Genomic DNA, 18,256 nt, shown 5'->3' with positions numbered 1-18,256 from the left:
TAATCCATTCCAGCTATTACTATAAGCTGGCCTCCACTCAGCAGCCTCCTGTGCTTAAAAAGTTTTCCACACAAATAGAACCTCAGCCAGTTACACACCAAACATTTCCCCAAACTGATACTTTTTTTTCTTAAAGAGACAAGCCCTATTAAAGGGATAGTCCACCAAAATGTGCAAATAAGGCAGAAAGAACTGGCAGATGCATAACATAACAGATACATAACATAACAGATACATAACAGATACATACCATAACAGATACATAACATAACAGATACATAACATAACAGATACATAACAGATACATACCATAACAGATACATAACATAACAGATACATAACATAACATAACAGATACACAACATAACAGATACTTAACAGATACATAACATAACAGATACATAACAGATACATAACAGATACATAACAGATACATAACATAACAGATACATAACATATCATAACAGATACACAACATAACAGATACTTAACAGATACATAACATAACAGATACATAACAGATACATAACATAACAGATACATAACATAACAGATACATAACAGATACATAACAGATACATAACAGATACATAACATAACAGATACATAACATAACAGATACATAACAGATACATAACATAACAGATACATAACATAACAGATACATAACATATACATAACATAACAGATACATAACAGATACATAACATAACAGATACATAACATAACAGATACATAACAGATACATAACATAACAGATACACAACATAACAGATACATAACATCTATGTCTACATCTATGTCTACATCTATGTCTACATCTATGTCTGACCGTATTTTCACCACTGTTGTCTTTTCTCTCCCAACAGACGGACTTTGAGAAAGACGTTGACATCGCCTGTCGATCAGGTAACAAACAGACAGGTGTCACGTTCAATTAATGAGCTCCTGATTACATTTCCTATTGAAATTAAAGCAGCCCACTATCCAACAACATCAAATAACTTCCCAGGTTGTGTAACAGCCCACTATCCAACAACATCTAATAACTTCCCAGGTTGTGTAACAGCCCACTATCCAACAACGTCAAACAACTTCCCAGGTTGTGTAACAGCCCACTATCCAACAACATCAAATAACTTCCCAGGTTGTGTAACAGCCCACTATCCAACAACATCAAATAACTTCCCAGGTTGTGTAACAGCCCACTATCCAACAACATCTAATAACTTCCCAGGTTGTGTAACAGCCCACTATCCAACAACATCAAATAACTTCCCAGGTTATGTCACACTATCCAACAACATCAAATAACTTCCCAGGTTGTGTAACAGCCCACTATCCAACAACATCAAACAACTTCCCAGCTTGTCAGCACTATCCAACAACATCAAATAACTTCCCAGGTTGTGTAACAGCCCACTATCCAACAACATCAAATAACTTCCCAGGTTGTGTAACAGCCCACTATCCAACAACATCAAACAACTTCCCAGCTTGTGTAACAGCCCACTATCCAACAACATCAAATAACTTCCCAGGTTGTGTAACAGCCCACTATCCAACAACATCAAATAACTTCCCAGGTTGTGTAACAGCATATCCAACAACATCAAATAACTTCCCAGGTTGTGTAACAGCCCACTATCCAACAACGTCAAACAACTTCCCAGGTTGTGTAACAGCCCACTATCCAACAACATCAAACAACTTCCCAGCTTGTGTAACAGCCCACTATCCAACAACATCAAACAACTTCGGACAGCCCACTATCCAACAACATCTAATAACTTCCCAGGTTGTGTAACAGCCCACTATCCAACAACATCAAATAACTTCCCAGCTTGTGTCAGCCCACTATCCAACAACATCAAATAACTTCCCAGCTTGTGAAACAGCCCACTATCCAACAACATCAAATAACTTCCCAGGTTGTGTAACAGCCCACTGACAATTCCCAGCTTGTGTAACAGCCCACTATCCAACAACATCAAATAACTTCCCAGGTTGTGTAACAGCCCACTATCCAACAACATCAAATAACTTCCCAGGTTGTGTAACAGCCCACTATCCAACAACATCAAACAACTTCCCAGGTTGTGTAACAGCCCACTATCCAACAACATCAAATAACTTCCCAGGTTGTGTAACAGCCCACTATCCAACAACATCAAATAACTTCCCAGGTTGTGTAACAGCCCACTATCCAACAACATCAAATAACTTCCCAGGTTGTGTAACAGCCCACTATCCAACAACGTCAAACAACTTCCCAGGTTGTGTAACAGCCCACTATCCAACAACATCAAACAACTTCCCAGCTTGTGTAACAGCCCACTATCCAACAACATCAAACAACTTCCCAGGTTGTGTAACAGCCCACTATCCAACAACATCTAATAACTTCCCAGGTTGTGTAACAGCCCACTATCCACATTGGACGCCTGCTGGCTTAATTATCAAAACAGACCCATTTGATGTGAGAACAGGCTGGCATCCCAAATGGAACCCTATTCCCTATATAGTTCACTACTTTACCCATGGGCCCTAGTCACAGGTCACACTATAAAGGGAATAGGGGTGCCATTTGGGACACAGAGGAGGAGTGATAAGGGAGGCTTCAGTGAAAAAAGAGAATTTGTTAGGCGTCAGAAAGCCGGCTAGCTTTCTGTGTGGGATGAAAAGCATTGTTTGATTTCAAAGAGAAGGGTAAGATAGAGTGGGAGAGTCGTGAATTTGAATAATAATGACAGCGCTTATCATTTTAAACATCCCTTTGTACTTGTTGTTCATTAACAAAATGGCCGATGGGAAAGCATTGCACTGTAGCCCTGGTTTCATTGGTTTTGTTGATGACTCATGTTTAACGTATTGTGTTTTTAAGAGTGTGTAAGGTGTCCAATCACAAACACATATTTTGACCAATAGGTAAATGTTCATTGTGTAAATACTCCTCTAACAAAACCAATGGTTCTAACCCCAGGTCTCTATCATAATCTGTTCAAAATTGATTGGAGTTTTTACCCTTGTAGGATGGTGAAGATTTGGGTGACTAAATCAATGGAGGCCTGAGAAAAAAAAGTGGTCTAAAATGTGGAAAATAGCTTTGTGTCAAACAGGCTGGATGCTGTGAGAGAATTAAGGCTAACTGACAGTCAGCTGTGACAGAGCCTGGACTCGAACCCAGAATCTCTGGTGGCACAGCTAGCACTGTGATGTTGTGCCTTAGACCACTGTGCCACTCAGAAGGCCTGACTGCAACATTCCAACAGTGTAATTAATATATTTGATATATGCTATCACAAAAATAAACATTTGGGTAACATTAGAATACAATTTGTGTTTTCTATTTGAAATAACACAATGGCGTTTTCATTAGTTGAAGTTACTGTAGGCTAAATGTAAAATATATATATATATATTTAATTGTTCAATCAATTCTATTTGTGGAGTACCTTTGTAACAACTGTGAAACAGAATGAATATTTCATTTGAACATGATAACAGCCTCATCAATTTAAAGCCTTGATGAAAACATCAGTAGCCTCATCAATTTAAAGCCTTGATGAAAACATCAGTAGCCTCATCAATTTAAAGCCTTGATGAAAACATCAGTAGCCTCATCAATTTAAAGCCTTGATGAAAACATCAGTAGCCTCATCAATTTAAAGCCTTGATGAAAACATCAGTAGCCTCATCAATTTAAAGCCTTGATGAAAACATCAGTAGCCTCATCAATTTAAAGCCTTGATGAAAACATCAGTAGCCTCAACATCATTTTAAGGCCTTGATGAAAACATCAGTAGCCTCAACATCATTTTAAAGCCTTGATGAAAACATCAGTAGCCTCAACATCATTTTAAGGCCTTGATGAAAACATCAGTAGCCTCAACATCATTTTAAGGCCTTGATGAAAACATCAGTAGCCTCAACATCATTTTAAAGCCTTGCTGAAAACATCAGTAGCCTCAACATCATTTTAAAGCCTTGATGAAAACATCAGTAGCCTCAACATCATTTTAAAGCCTTGATGAAAACATCAGTAGCCTCAACATCATTTTAAGGCCTTGATGAAAACATCAGTAGCCTCAACATCATTTTAAAGCCTTGATGAAAACATCAGTAGCCTCATCAATTTAAAGCCTTGATGAAAACATCAGTAGCCTCAACATCATTTTAAGGCCTTGATGAAAACATCAGTAGCCTCAACATCATTTTAAGGCCTTGATGAAAACATCAGCAGCCTCAACATCAAAAAGCCTTGATGAAAGTAGCCTCAACATCATTTTAAGGCCTTGATGAAAACATCAGTAGCCTCAAAATCATATAAGGCCTTGATGAAAACATCAGTAGCCTCAACATCATTTTAAAGCCTTGATGAAAACATCAGTAGCCTCAACATCATTTTAAGGCCTTGATGAAAACATCAGTAGCCTCAAAATCATTTTAAGTTGATGAAAACATCAGTTCAACATCATTTTAAGGCCTTGATGAAAACATCAGTAGCCTCAACATCATTTTAAGGCCTTGATGAAAACATCAGTAGCCTCAACATCATTTTAAGGCTGATTCAGTAGCCTCAACATCATTTTAAGGCCTTGATGAAAACATCAGTAGCCTCAACATCATTTTAAGGCCTTGATGAAATTCGGCACAAAAGCAGTAAAGGCATTATAATGAATATAAGTTTTAAAAAATAATCAAATTATTGTCGGCTTGTGTACATCTTCAACATCAGTTGGATTTAATTTAGCTGTTATTCCTTGTCCTGACAACAATTTGAGTACCTTTCACTTGCTTGACACACTTTGACATGCCTTTGTTTGGTTGTAGTTGGTAATAGTCTCTGGATTTCTCTTTATTGAGTCCAATTGTCTTGTCATTCTTCCACACCATTGTACCACAACACCACGGCTGTGCCAGTGCGTTATATAGGGAGCTCTTGACTCACTTTGTTCATGGTGCCGGCCAGACTTGTTTTCTTTTCAAGCTTGTAGTTCACCAATGACAGTGAAGTGAAGACATTTTCCATGGTGACATTGCTCCCCTTGCCAACCTAGGGTTTATTTTTTAACATCTAATTGACTAGGCAAGTCAGTTAAGATTTTTATTTTATTTACAACTACAGCCTAGGAACAGTGGATTAACTGCCTTGCTCAGGAGCAGAATGACAGAGTTTTACCTTGTCAGCTCGAGGATTTGATGTAGCAACTTTTTGGTTCCTGGCCCAATGCTCTAACCACTAGGCTACCTGCCGCCCCGAAGGTTCCACAAGCCTCATCACCACATTTTCTGACACTTGCGCCTGCTGCCCGATGTGGATATTTTCCCAGATATTGAAAGCCATTCAGCATTTACACTACCGTTCAAAAGTTTGGGGTCACTTAGAAATGTCATTGTTTTTGAAAGAAAAGCTATTTTTTTGTCCATTAAAATAACATCATATTGATCAGAAATACAGTGTAGACATTGTTATTGTTGTAAATGACTATTGTAGCTGGAAACGGCTGATTTTTAATAGAATATCTACATAGGCATACAGAGGCCCATTATCAGCAACCATCAGTCCTGTGTTTCAATGGCACGTTATGTTAGCTAATCCAAGTTTATCCTTTTAAAAGGCTAATTGATTATTAGAAAAGCCTTTTGCATGTATGTTAGCACAGCTGAAAACTGTTGTCCTGATTAAAGAATCAATAAAACTGTCCTTTTTTAGACTAGTTGAGTATCCGGAGCATCAGCATTTGTGGGTTCGATTACAGGCTCAAAATGGCCAGAAACAAATACTTTTCTTCTGAAACTCGTCAGTCTATTGTTGTACTATTTAATGAGGCTGCCAGTTGAGGACTTGTGAGGCGTCTGTTTCTCAAACTAGACACTAATGTACTTGTCCTCAAAAAATTGATTTTCTTTCAAGAACAAGGACATTTCTAAGTGACCCCAAACTTTTGAACCGTAGTGTATAATTACGCATGCTCTCCCTGTGTAGCCTGCTCTAATTACGCATGCTCTCCCTGTGTAGCTACTCTAATTACACATGCTCTCCCTGTGTAGCCTGCTCTAATTACACATGCTCTCCCTGTGTAGCCTACTCTAATTACGCATGCTCTCCCTGTGTAGCCTACTCTAATTACGCATGCTCTCCCTGTAGCCTACTCTAATTACGCATGCTCTCCCTGTGTAGCCTACTCTAATTACGCATGCTCTCCTGTGTAGCCTACTCTAATTACGCATGCTCTCCTGTGTAGCCTACTCTAATTACGCATGCTCTCCCTGTGTAGCCTACTCTAATTACGCATGCTCTCCCTGTGTAGCCTACTCTAATTATGCATGCTCTCCCTGTGTAGCCTACTCTAATTACGCATGCTCTCCCTGTGTAGGCTACTCTAATTACGCATGCTCTCCCTGTGTAGCCTACTCTAATTACACATGCTCTCCCTGTGTAGCCTACTCTAATTACGCATGCTCTCCCTGTGTAGCCTACTCTAATTATGCATGCTCTCCCTGTGTAGCCTACTCTAATTACACATGCTCTCCCTGTGTAGCCTACTCTAATTACACATGCTCTCCCTGTGTAGCCTACTCTAATTACGCATGCTCTCCCTGTGTAGCCTACTCTAATTACACATGCTCTCCCTGTGTAGCCTACTCTAATTACGCATGCTCTCCCTGTGTAGCCTACTCTAATTACACATGCTCTCCCTGTGTAGCCTACTCTAATTACGCATGCTCTCCTGTGTAGCCTACTCTAATTACGCATGCTCTCCCTGTGTAGCCTACTCTAATTACGCATGCTCTCCCTGTGTAGCCTACTCTAATTATGCATGCTCTCCCTGTGTAGCCTACTCTAATTACGCATGCTCTCCCCGTGTAGCCTACTCTAATTACGCATGCTCTCCCTGTGTAGTCTACTCTAATTACACATGCTCTCCCTGTGTAGCCTACTCTAATTACGCATGCTCTCCCTGTGTAGCCTACTCTAATTACACATGCTCTCCCTGTGTAGCCTACTCTAATTACGCATGCTCTCCCTGTGTAGTCTACTCTAATTACACATGCTCTCCCTGTGTAGCCTATTCTAATTACGCATGCTCTCCCTGTGTAGCCTACTCTAATTACGCATGCTCTCCCTGTGTAGCCTACTCTAATTACGCATGCTCTCCCTGTGTAGCCTACTCTAATTACACATGCTCTCCCTGTGTAGCCTACTCTAATTACGCATGCTCTCCCTGTGTAGCCTACTCTAATTTGTTGCTCTCCCTGTGTAGCCTACGCATGCTCTCGCTGGTATACTCTAATTACGTGCTCAGTTGTGTAGCCTACTGCTTACGCATGCTCTCCCTGTGTAGCCTACTCCAAGTCGTCCAGAGTAGACTGATAAGACTGCTTTAATTTGGTGAACTGATAGAGGGAACACACCATTTTCAGATTAGGCCTATAATCATTACAATAGATCATTACAATAGAATGGCCCGCCCTGTTCTTCATTCACAATTGGTGATTACATAATTATTCATTGTTCGCTTCCCCTCACTCATCAACTCCCCCATACTTTACTTAATTTATTTAATTTGTTGTTATATGTGTGAAATTAGTTTTGGTATAGTTTAGGTTCAGTTTTCAGGCAAATGTGGAGTGATTATCAGCTGGGCAGTGGAGTGGAGCAGGCCCTACTGTTGGGAGAAGGAGTGGAGCAGGCCCTACTGTTGGGAGAAGGAGGGGCAACAGGCACTACTGTTGGGAGAAGGAGGGGCAACAGGCCCTACTGTTGGGAGAAGGAGTGGGCAGGCCCTACTGTTGGGAGAAGGAGGGAGCAGGCCCTACTGTTGGGAGAAGGAGGGAGCAGGCTCTACTGTTGGGAGAAGGAGGGGCAACAGGCACTACTGTTGGGAGAAGGAGTGGCAACAGGTCCTACTGTTGGGAGAAGGAGTGGAGCAGGCCCTACTGTTGGGAGAAGGAGTGGAGCAGGCCCTACTGTTGGGAGAAGGAGGGGCAACAGGCCCTACTGTTGGGAGAAGGAGGGGCAACAGGCCCTACTGTTGGGAGAAGGAGTGGAGCAGGCCCTACTGTTGGGAGAAGGAGTGGAGCAGGCCCTACTGTTGGGAGAAGGAGTGGAGCAGGCCCTACTGTTGGGAGAAGGAGGGAGCAGGCCCTACTGTTGGGAGAAGGAGTGGAGCAGGCCCTACTGTTGGGAGAAGGAGTGGAGCAGGCCCTACTGTTGGGAGAAGGAGGGGCAACAGGCCCTACTGTTGGGAGAAGGAGTGGAGCAGGCCCTACTGTTGGGAGAAGGAGGGGCAACAGGGGAAAACCTTTCCAAAAAATGACATGCCTTCTTAAAACTGGTTATAACTCCAGTTCTGTTGTTGATATTAAGACTTAAAGACTTAAAACGTGGCAGAGTAATATAAAATGACTGCTTTAGCAGTTCTAGTGTTTAGGATAAAAGTAATGAATAAAAAGTCAAATCCAAATTCTGTTATCTATCTGGAATAACACCAGGAATACATACCAGGAAACAATAATAACTGTGCCAAGAATATATACCAGGAATAATCCCACGCCTGCCTGCCCATCCCTCTGGCCATGCAGTCATACGACCTCCACCTCCATCACCCTCTACCCCTACCCCCTACCCTCTACCCCCCTACCCCTACCCCCCACCACTACCCTCTACCCCCTACCCCCACCACTACCCCTAACCCTACCCTCTACCCCTACCCCTACCCCTACCCTCTACCCCTACCCCTACACTCTACCCCACGCCCTCCCTCTACCCCCTACCCCCCTACCCCCACCCCTACCCCTACCCTCGACCCCTACCCCCTACCCTCTACCCCACCCCCTACCCCTACCCCCACCCCCTACCCCCTACCCTCTACCCCTACCCCCTACCCTCTACCTCACCCCCTCCCCCTACCCCTACCCACTACCCTCTACCCCTACCCTCTACCCCTACCCCCCTACCCCCTACCCCTACCCCCTACCCTCTACCCCTACCCCCTACCCTCTACAACTACCCACCCCCACCCCTACCCCCTACCCTCTACCCTTACCCTCTACCCCTCCCCCTACCGCTACCCCCTACCCTCTACCCTCTACCCTACCCTCTACCTCCTACCCCTACCCCCTACCCTCTACCACTACCCCCTACCCCTACCCCCTACATTCTACCCCTACCCCCTACCCTCTACCCCCACCCCCTACCCCCTCCTTCCTCTCTCTCTCTGCACCACTGTTTATCTCCCTGCTCCACTCTGTGGTGATTCAGGCTGAAAACAAAAAGGGAAGTGTTATGTTTTCTGTTTCTGGCCGTGCTGCTCTGCTCTGGGCTGGACACACACACACACACACACACACGCACACACGCAGACACGCACGCACGCACGCACGCACGCACACACGCACACACGCACACACGCACACACACACACACACACACACACACACACACACACACACACACACACACACACACACACACACACACACACACACACACACACACACACTGCTGACCTTGTGTTCTCCTTGCAGCCTGTTGGTTTTCGAACAGGCAATTCCCCTGTGGAGGATTCAGAAGGCCAAGATTAAAATGGCCGCAAATGCATTCCAAATGGCACCCTTCCTAGTGCACTACTTTCGACCAGGACCAATAGGGACCAGCTCTCACCAAAAGTAGTGCATTATGTAGTGAATATGCTACCATTTGGGACGCAGACATCAGCTCTGCAGTGGTGAAGAGATGCACAGAGAACAGCAGGACAGGATGTTCTGTCCCCAAACAGAGGGTATTTCTGACTTCTGACAAGTGAGCTTTTGAACAAAAAGCTAGCCTCTCCTGGTTATGTGTCTGGGGTTTTGGGGGTTTTCCAAGGTGAACCAAACCGTAATAAGATAAAAAGGTGTCTTAGGTATCCGGGATTTCAGGGCGAATTTGAGGAAAGTCCTCCTCGGAGGCTTGTCGGCTCTGTGCTTAGTTATATCAGGAACATCTAATCCTCTATAGTGGCTCTTTTGAAGTAGTGTCCCTGCGTCCTATTTGAAGAGATTGGTAGTCAAGTTTTGTCGGTTTCTTCCCAACTGTATGAGGAAATAGTCATTACACTGTAAAATGGGCACATCCGGTTCATTGTTTCAATTTGTGCGAAGTGTCCTGGCATTATTTACATTTTTACATATATTCATCAAAAGGAAATGCAACAATGGTTTGAAATCAGAATGATTTAAAATAAGCATACAATATGAAATAAACAGATCATACAGAACAGACTGACAGATTAGTTCTCAGTATGGTCCATTCATTCCCCACTAACTCCCCTGTCTGTCAGTATGGTCCATTCATTCCCCACTAACTCCCCTGTCTGTCAGTATGGTCCATTCATTCCCCACTAACTCCCTGTCTGTCAGTATGGTCCATTCATTCCACTAACTCCCCTGTCTGTCAGTATGGTCCATTCATTCCCCACTAACTCCCCTGTCTGTCAGTATGGTCCATTCATTCCACTAACTCCCCTGTCTGTCAGTATGGTCCATTCATTCCACTAACTCCCCTGTCTGTCAGTATGGTCCATTCATTCCACTAACTCCCCTGTCTGTCAGTATGGTCCATTCATTCCACTAACTCCCCTGTCTGTCAGTATGGTCCATTCATTCCACTAACTCCCATGTCTGTCAGTATGGTCCATTCATTCCCCACTAACTCCCCTGTCTGTCAGTATGGTGCATTCATTCCACTAACTCCCCTGTCTGTCAGTATGGTGCATTCATTCCACTAACTCCCATGTCTGTCAGTATGGTCCATTCATTCCACTAACCACCATGTCTGTCAGTATGGTGCATTCATTCCACTAACCACCATGTCTGTCAGTATGGTGCATTCATTCCACAAACTCCCCTGTCTGTCAGTATGGTCCATTCATTCCACTAACTCCCCTGTCTGTCAGTATGGTCCATTCATTCCCAACTAACTCCCCTGTCTGTCAGTATGGTGCATTCATTCCCCACAAACTCCCCTGTCTGTCAGAATGGTCCATTCATTCCCCACTAACTCCACTGTCTGTCAGTATGGTCCATTCATTCCACTAACTCCCATGTCTGTCAGTATGGTGCATTCATTCCACTAACTCCCCTGTCTGTCAGTATGGTCCATTCATTCCCCACTAACTCCCCTGTCTGTCAGAATGGTGCATTCATTCCCCACTAACTCCCCTGTCTGTCAGTATGGTCCATTCATTCCCCACTAACTCCCCTGTCTGTCAGTATGGTCCATTCATTCCCCACTAACTCCCTGTCTGTCAGTATGGTCCATTCATTCCCCACTAACTCCCCTGTCTGTCAGTATGGTCCATTCATTCCCCACTAACTCCCCTGTCTGTCAGTATGGTCCATTCATTCCCCACTAATTCCCATGTCTGTCAGTATGGTCCATTCATTCCCCACTAACTCCCATGTCTGTCAGTATGGTGCATTCATTCCACTAACTCCCCTGTCAGTCAGTATGGTGCATTCATTCCACTAACTCCCATGTCAGTCAGTATGGTGCATTCATTCCCCACTAACCACCATGTCAGTCAGTATGGTACATTCATTCCACTAACTCCCCTGTCAGTCAGTATGGTGCATTCATTCCCCACTAACTCCCCTGTCTGTCAGTATGGTGCATTCATTCCCCACTAACCACCCTGTCTGTCAGTATGGTCCATTCATTCCCCACTAACCACCATGTCAGTCAGTATGGTGCATTCATTCCACTAACTCCCCTGTCAGTCAGTATGGTGCATTCATTCCCCACTAACTCCCAAGTCTGTCAGTATGGTGCCTGCATTCCACTAACTCCCCTGTCTGTCAGTATGGTGCATTCATTCCCCACTAACCACCATGTCAGTCAGTATGGTGCATTCATTCCACTAACTCCCCTGTCAGTCAGTATTGTGCATTCATTCCCCACTAACTCCCAAGTCTGTCAGTATGGTGCATTCATTCCCCACTAACTCCCATGTCAGTCAGTATGGTGCATTCATTCCCCACTAACTCCCATGTCAGTCAGTATGGTGCATTCATTCCCCACTAACTCCCAAGTCTGTCAGTATGGTGCCTGCATTCCACTAACCACCCTGTCTGTCAGTATGGTGTATTCATTCCCCACTAACTCCCCTTTCTCTCCTCTCCACAGCTCTCCACAAAGACATGGGCTCTTGTCGCGCGGCGACCATCACCGGCACCCTATCCCGCATCTCTCTGAATGACGAGGAGGATGAGAAGGGTCCCGAGGGGCTCAACTACTCCACCTTACCCGGCAACATCATCTCCAAGGTGATGATCCAGCAGCCCGGCATGCACATGGGCCCCATGGGGGACATGGGTGAGGGCTGCCTGGGCGACAGCGTGTCCGACATGCGCCGCACCGTCTACCTGTGCACCGATGATGCTCTCCGTCAGTCCGACCAGGATATGGGCGGGCACGGGCATGGCGGGATGGGCAGTGGCCACGACATGGGCAGCATGGGTGGTATGGGCGGTATGGGCGGACATTCACCCCAAGGCCAGATGATGGAGACAGACTACATTGTGATGCCACGAGCTTCGGCGGCGGCAGCAGGATCTGGGAACTGTAACACACTTCCCACTCTCCTGAAGGACGATAGCTCCACCAAGATGAACATGGGCCTGGGCATGGGAGATACGCTGCCCCATGATAGGATGATGCAACACTACAAGATGGCACCGGACTTCAGCATGAGCCCGACGGGGATGGGTGGGATTGGGGTCATGGAGCACATGAACATGGGGGTGAACATGGATCAGAACCTACAGCAGCAGTATGGGTCAGGAGGAGGACAGGAACACATGCAGCAGAACCTGCCCTTTGAACCCCGAACCGCTGTCAAGAACTTCCTGGCTGAGATGGAAGAGACTGGAGGGCTGTCGAGGAGCGAGACGGGATCCACCATATCCATGAGCTCCTTAGAGGTAGGCTGGCGTGGAGAAGACTGTTGAAGTGTTGGATAACCTTAGAGGTAGGCTGGAGTGGAGAAGACTGCTGAAGTGGTGGATAACCTTAGAGGTAGGCTGGAGAAGAGAAGACTGTTGAAGTGGTGGATAACCTTAGAGGTAGGCTGGAGTGGAGAAGACTGCTGAAGTGTTGGATAACCTTAGAGGTAGGCTGGAGAAGAGAAGACTGTTGAAGTGTTGGATAACCTTAGAGGTAGGCTGGAGTGGAGAATACTGTTGAAGTGGTGGATAACCTTAGAGGTAGGCTGGAGTGGAGAAGTCTGTTGAAGTGTTGGATAACCTTAGAGGTAGGCTGGAGAAGAGAAGACTGCTGAAGTGGTGGATAACCTTAGAGGTAGGCTGGAGAAGAGAAGACTGTTGAAGTGTTGGATAACCTTAGAGGTAGGCTGGAGTGGAGAAGACTGCTGAAGTGTTGGATAACCTTAGAGGTAGGCTGGAGAAGAGAAGACTGTTGAAGTGGTGAATAACCTTAGAGGTAGGCTGGAGAAGAGAAGACTGTTGAAGTGGTGGACAACCTTAGAGGTAGGCTGGAGAAGAGAAGACTGTTGAAGTGTTGGATAACCTTAGAGGTAGGCTGGAGAAGAGAAGACTGTTGAAGTGTTGGATAACCTTAGAGGTAGGCTGGAGAAGAGAAGACTGTTGAAGTGTTGGATAACCTTAGAGGTAGGCTGGAGTGGAGAAGACTGCTGAAGTGTTGGATAACCTTAGAGGTAGGCTGGAGAAGAGAAGACTGTTGAAGTGTTGGATAACCTTAGAGGTAGGCTGGAGTGGAGAAGACTGCTGAAGTGTTGGATAACCTTAGAGGTAGGCTGGAGAAGAGAAGACTGTTGAAGTGGTGGATAACCTTAGAGGTAGGCTGGAGAAGAGAAGACTGTTGAAGTGGTGGACAACCTTAGAGGTAGGCTGGAGAAGAGAAGACTGTTGAAGTGTTGGATAACCTTAGAGGTAGGCTGGAGAAGAGAAGACTGTTGAAGTGTTGGATAACCTTAGAGGTAGGCTGGAGTGGAGAAGACTGTTGAAGTGGTGGATAACCTTAGAGGTAGGCTGGAGAAGAGAAGACTGTTGAAGTGGTGGATAACCTTAGAGGTAGGCTGGAGAAGAGAAGACTGTTGAAGTGTTGGATAATTTTAGAGGTAGGCTGGAGTGGAGAAGACTGTTGAAGTGGTGGATAACCTTAGAGGTAGGCTGGAGAAGAGAAAACTGTTGAAGTGTTGGATAACCTTAGAGGTAGGCTGGAGAAGAGAAGACTGTTGAAGTGGTGGATAACCTTAGAGGTAGGCTGGAGGCTGGAGAAGAGAAGACTGTTGAAGTGTTGGATAACCTTAGAGGTAGGCTGGAGAAGAGAAGACTGTTGAAGTGTTGGATAACCTTAGAGGTAGGCTGGAGAAGAGAAGACTGTTGAAGTGGTGGATAACCTTAGAGGTAGGCTGGAGAAGAGAAGACTGTTGAAGTGGTGGATAACCTTAGAGGTAGGCTGGAGAAGAGAAGACTGTTGAAGTGTTGGATAACCTTAGAGTAGAGAAGTAGGCTGGAGAAGAGAAGACTGTTGAAGTGGTGGATAACCTTAGAGGTAGGCTGGAGAAGAGAAGACTGTTGAAGTGTTGGATAACCTTAGAGGTAGGCTGGAGAAACCTTAGAGAATACTGTTGAAGTGGTGGATAACCTTAGAGGTAGGCTGGAGAAGAGAAGACTGTTGAAGTGTTGGTGGTGGATAACCTTAGAGGTAGGCTGGAGAAGAGAAGACTGTTGAAGTGTTGGATAACCTTAGAGGTAGGCTGGAGAAGAGAAGACTGTTGAAGTGTTGGATAACCTTAGAGGTAGGCTGGAGTGGAGAAGACTGTTGAAGTGGTGGATAACCTTAGAGGTAGGCTGGAGAAGAGAAGACTGTTGAAGTGTTGGATAACCTTAGAGGTAGGCTGGAGAAGAGAAGACTGTTGAAGTGTTGGATAACCTTAGAGGTAGGCTGGAGTGGAGAAGTCTGTTGAAGTGTTGGATAACCTTAGAGGTAGGCTGGAGAAGAGAAGACTGTTGAAGTGGTGGATAACCTTAGAGGTAGGCTGGAGTGGAGAATACTGTTGAAGTGTTGATTTAACCTTAGAGGTAGGCTGGAGAAGAGAAGACTGTTGAAGTGGTGGATAACCTTAGAGGTAGGCTGGAGAAGAGAAGACTGTTGAAGTGGTGGATAACCTTAGAGGTAGGCTGGAGAAGAGAAGACTGTTGAAGTGTTGGATAACCTTAGAGGTAGGCTGGAGTGGAGAAGTCTGTTGAAGTGTTGGATAACCTTAGAGGTAGGCTGGAGAAGAGAAGACTGTTGAAGTGGTGGATGACCTTAGAGGTAGGCTGGAGAAGAGAAGACTGTTGAAGTGTTGGATAACCTTAGAGGTAGGCTGGAGTGGAGAAGACTGTTGAAGTGGTGGATAACCTTAGAGGTAGGCTGGAGAAGAGAAGACTGTTGAAGTGTTGGATAACCTTAGAGGTAGGCTGGAGAAGAGAAGACTGCTGAAGTGGTGGATAACCTTAGAGGTAGGCTGGAGAAGAGAAGACTGTTGAAGTGTTGGATAACCTTAGAGGTAGGCTGGAGAAGAGAAGATAACCTTAGAGTAGGCTGGAGTTGAAGTGTTGGTGGTGGATAACCTTAGAGGTAGGCTGGAGAAGAGAAGACTGTTGAAGTGTTGGATAACCTTAGAGGTAGGCTGGAGTGAGAAGACTGTTGAAGTGGTGGATAACCTTAGAGGTAGGCTGGAGAAGAGAAGAGTGTTGAAGTGTTGGATAACCTTAGAGGTAGGCTGGAGAAGAGAAGACTGTTGAAGTGTTGGATAACCTTAGAGGTAGGCTGGAGGTAGGCTGGATGGAGAAGACTGTTGAAGTGGTGGATAACCTTAGAGGTAGGCTGGAGAAGAGAAGACTGTTGAAGTGTTGGATAACCTTAGAGGTAGGCTGGAGAAGAGAAGACTGTTGAAGTGGTGGATAACCTTAGAGGTAGGCTGGAGAAGAGTTGAAGATAACCTTAGTTTAAGAAGACTGTTGGATAACCTTAGAGGTAGGCTGGAGAAGAGAAGACTGTTGAAGTGGTGGATAACCTTAGAGGTAGGCTGGAGAAGAGAAGACTGTTGAAGTGGTGGATAACCTTAGAGGTAGGCTGGAGTGGAGAAGTCTGTTGAAGTGTTGGATAACCTTAGAGGTAGGCTGGAGAAGAGAAGACTGTTGAAGTGGTGGATAACCTTAGAGGTAGGCTGGAGAAGAGAAGACTGTTGAAGTGTTGGATAACCTTAGAGGTAGGCTGGAGAAGAGAAGACTGTTGAAGTGTTGGATAACCTTAGAGGTAGGCTGGAGTGGAGAAGACTGTTGAAGTGGTGGATAACCTTAGAGGTAGGCTGGAGAAGAGAAGACTGTTGAAGTGTTGGATAACCTTAGAGGTAGGCTGGAGAAGAGAAGACTGTTGAAGTGGTGGATAACCTTAGAGGTAGGCTGGAGAAGAGAAGACTGTTGAAGTGTTGGATAACCTTAGAGGTAGGCTGGAGAAGAGAAGACTGTTGAAGTGGTGGATAACCTTAGAGGTAGGCTGGAGAAGAGAAGACTGTTGAAGTGGTGGATAACCTTAGAGGTAGGCTGTTGAGTGGAGAAGTCTGTTGAAGTGTTGGATAACCTTAGAGGTAGGCTGGAGAAGAGAAGACTGTTGAAGTGGTGGATAACCTTAGAGGTAGGCTGGAGAAGAGAAGACTGTTGAAGTGTTGGATAACCTTAGAGGTAGGCTGGAGAAGAGAAGACTGTTGAAGTGGTGGATAACCTTAGAGGTAGGCTGGAGAAGAGAAGTCTGTTGAAGTGTTGGATAACCTTAGAGGTAGGCTGGAGAAGAGAAGACTGTTGAAGTGGTGGATAACCTTAGAGGTAGGCTGGAGAAGAGAAGACTGTTGAAGTGGTGGATAACCTTAGAGGTAGGCTGGAGTGGAGAAGACTGTTGAAGTGGTGGATAACCTTAGAGGTAGGCTGGAGAAGAGAAGACTGTTGAAGTGGTGGATAACCTTAGAGGTAGGCTGGAGAAGAGAAGACTGTTGAAGTGTTGGTGGTGGATAACCTTAGAGGTAGGCTGGAGAAGAGAAGACTGTTGAAGTGTTGGATAACCTTAGAGGTAGGCTGGAGTGGAGAAGACTGTTGAAGTGGTGGATAACCTTAGAGGTAGGCTGGAGAAGAGAAGACTGTTGAAGTGTTGGATAACCTTAGAGGTAGGCTGGAGAAGAGAAGACTGTTGAAGTGGTGGATAACCTTAGAGGTAGGCTGGAGAAGAGAAGACTGTTTAAGTGTTGGATAACCTTAGAGGTAGGCTGGAGAAGAGAAGACTGTTGAAGTGGTGGATAACCTTAGAGGTAGGCTGGAGAAGAGAAGACTGTTGAAGTGGTGGATAACCTTAGAGGTAGGCTGGAGTGGAGAAGTCTGTTGAAGTGTTGGATAACCTTAGAGGTAGGCTGGAGAAGAGAAGACTGTTGAAGTGGTGGATAACCTTAGAGGTAGGCTGGAGAAGAGAAGACTGTTGAAGTGTTGGATAACCTTAGAGGTAGGCTGGAGAAGAGAAGACTGTTGAAGTGGTGGATAACCTTAGAGGTAGGCTGGAGTGGAGAAGTCTGTTGAAGTGTTGGATAACCTTAGAGGTAGGCTGGAGAAGAGAAGACTGTTGAAGTGGTGGATAACCTTAGAGGTAGGCTGGAGAAGAGAAGACTGTTGAAGTGGTGGATAACCTTAGAGGTAGGCTGGAGAAGAAGACTGTTGAAGTGGTGGATAACCTTAGAGGTAGGCTGGAGAAGAGAAGACTGTTGAAGTGTTGGATAACCTTAGAGGTAGGCTGGAGAAGAGAAGACTGTTGAAGTGTTGGATAACCTTAGAGGTAGGCTGGAGAAGAGAAGACTGTTGAAGTGGTGGATAACCTTAGAGGTAGGCTGGAGAAGAGAAGACTGTTGAAGTGTTGGATAACCTTAGAGGTAGGCTGGAGAAGAGAAGACTGTTGAAGTGGTGGATAACCTTAGAGGTAGGCTGGAGAAGAGAAGACTGTTGAAGTGGTGGATAACCTTAGAGGTAGGCTGGAGAAGAGAAGACTGTTGAAGTGTTGGATAACCTTAGAGGTAGGCTGGAGAAGAGAAGACTGTTGAAGTGTTGGATAACCTTAGAGGTAGGCTGGAGAAGAGAAGACTGTTGAAGTGTTGGATAACCTTAGAGGTAGGCTGGAGAAGAGAAGACTGTTGAAGTGTTGGAT

The 18,256-nt window shown here is 45.2% G+C and overlaps 1 protein-coding gene across 1 annotated transcript in view; it reads left to right on the top strand.

The window, feature by feature from the left end:
- Nucleotides 1–18,256, top strand: part of LOC135528677 (adhesion G protein-coupled receptor B3-like) — a 48,867-nt gene that overhangs the window by 15,890 nt on the left and 14,721 nt on the right. The window contains exons 5-6 of the mRNA XM_064957791.1: nt 870–909; nt 12,173–12,969. Of these exons, the coding sequence (XP_064813863.1) occupies nt 870–909; nt 12,173–12,969 (837 nt within the window). The remainder of the gene's footprint in view (nt 1–869; nt 910–12,172; nt 12,970–18,256) is intronic.

Source organism: Oncorhynchus masou, unplaced genomic scaffold (genome assembly GCF_036934945.1).
Source record: "Oncorhynchus masou masou isolate Uvic2021 unplaced genomic scaffold, UVic_Omas_1.1 unplaced_scaffold_1013, whole genome shotgun sequence".
NCBI classification, from domain to species: domain Eukaryota; kingdom Metazoa; phylum Chordata; class Actinopteri; order Salmoniformes; family Salmonidae; genus Oncorhynchus; species Oncorhynchus masou.
Note: the sequence above shows the minus strand (reverse complement) of the source record. Positions and strands in the feature narration are given on the sequence as shown.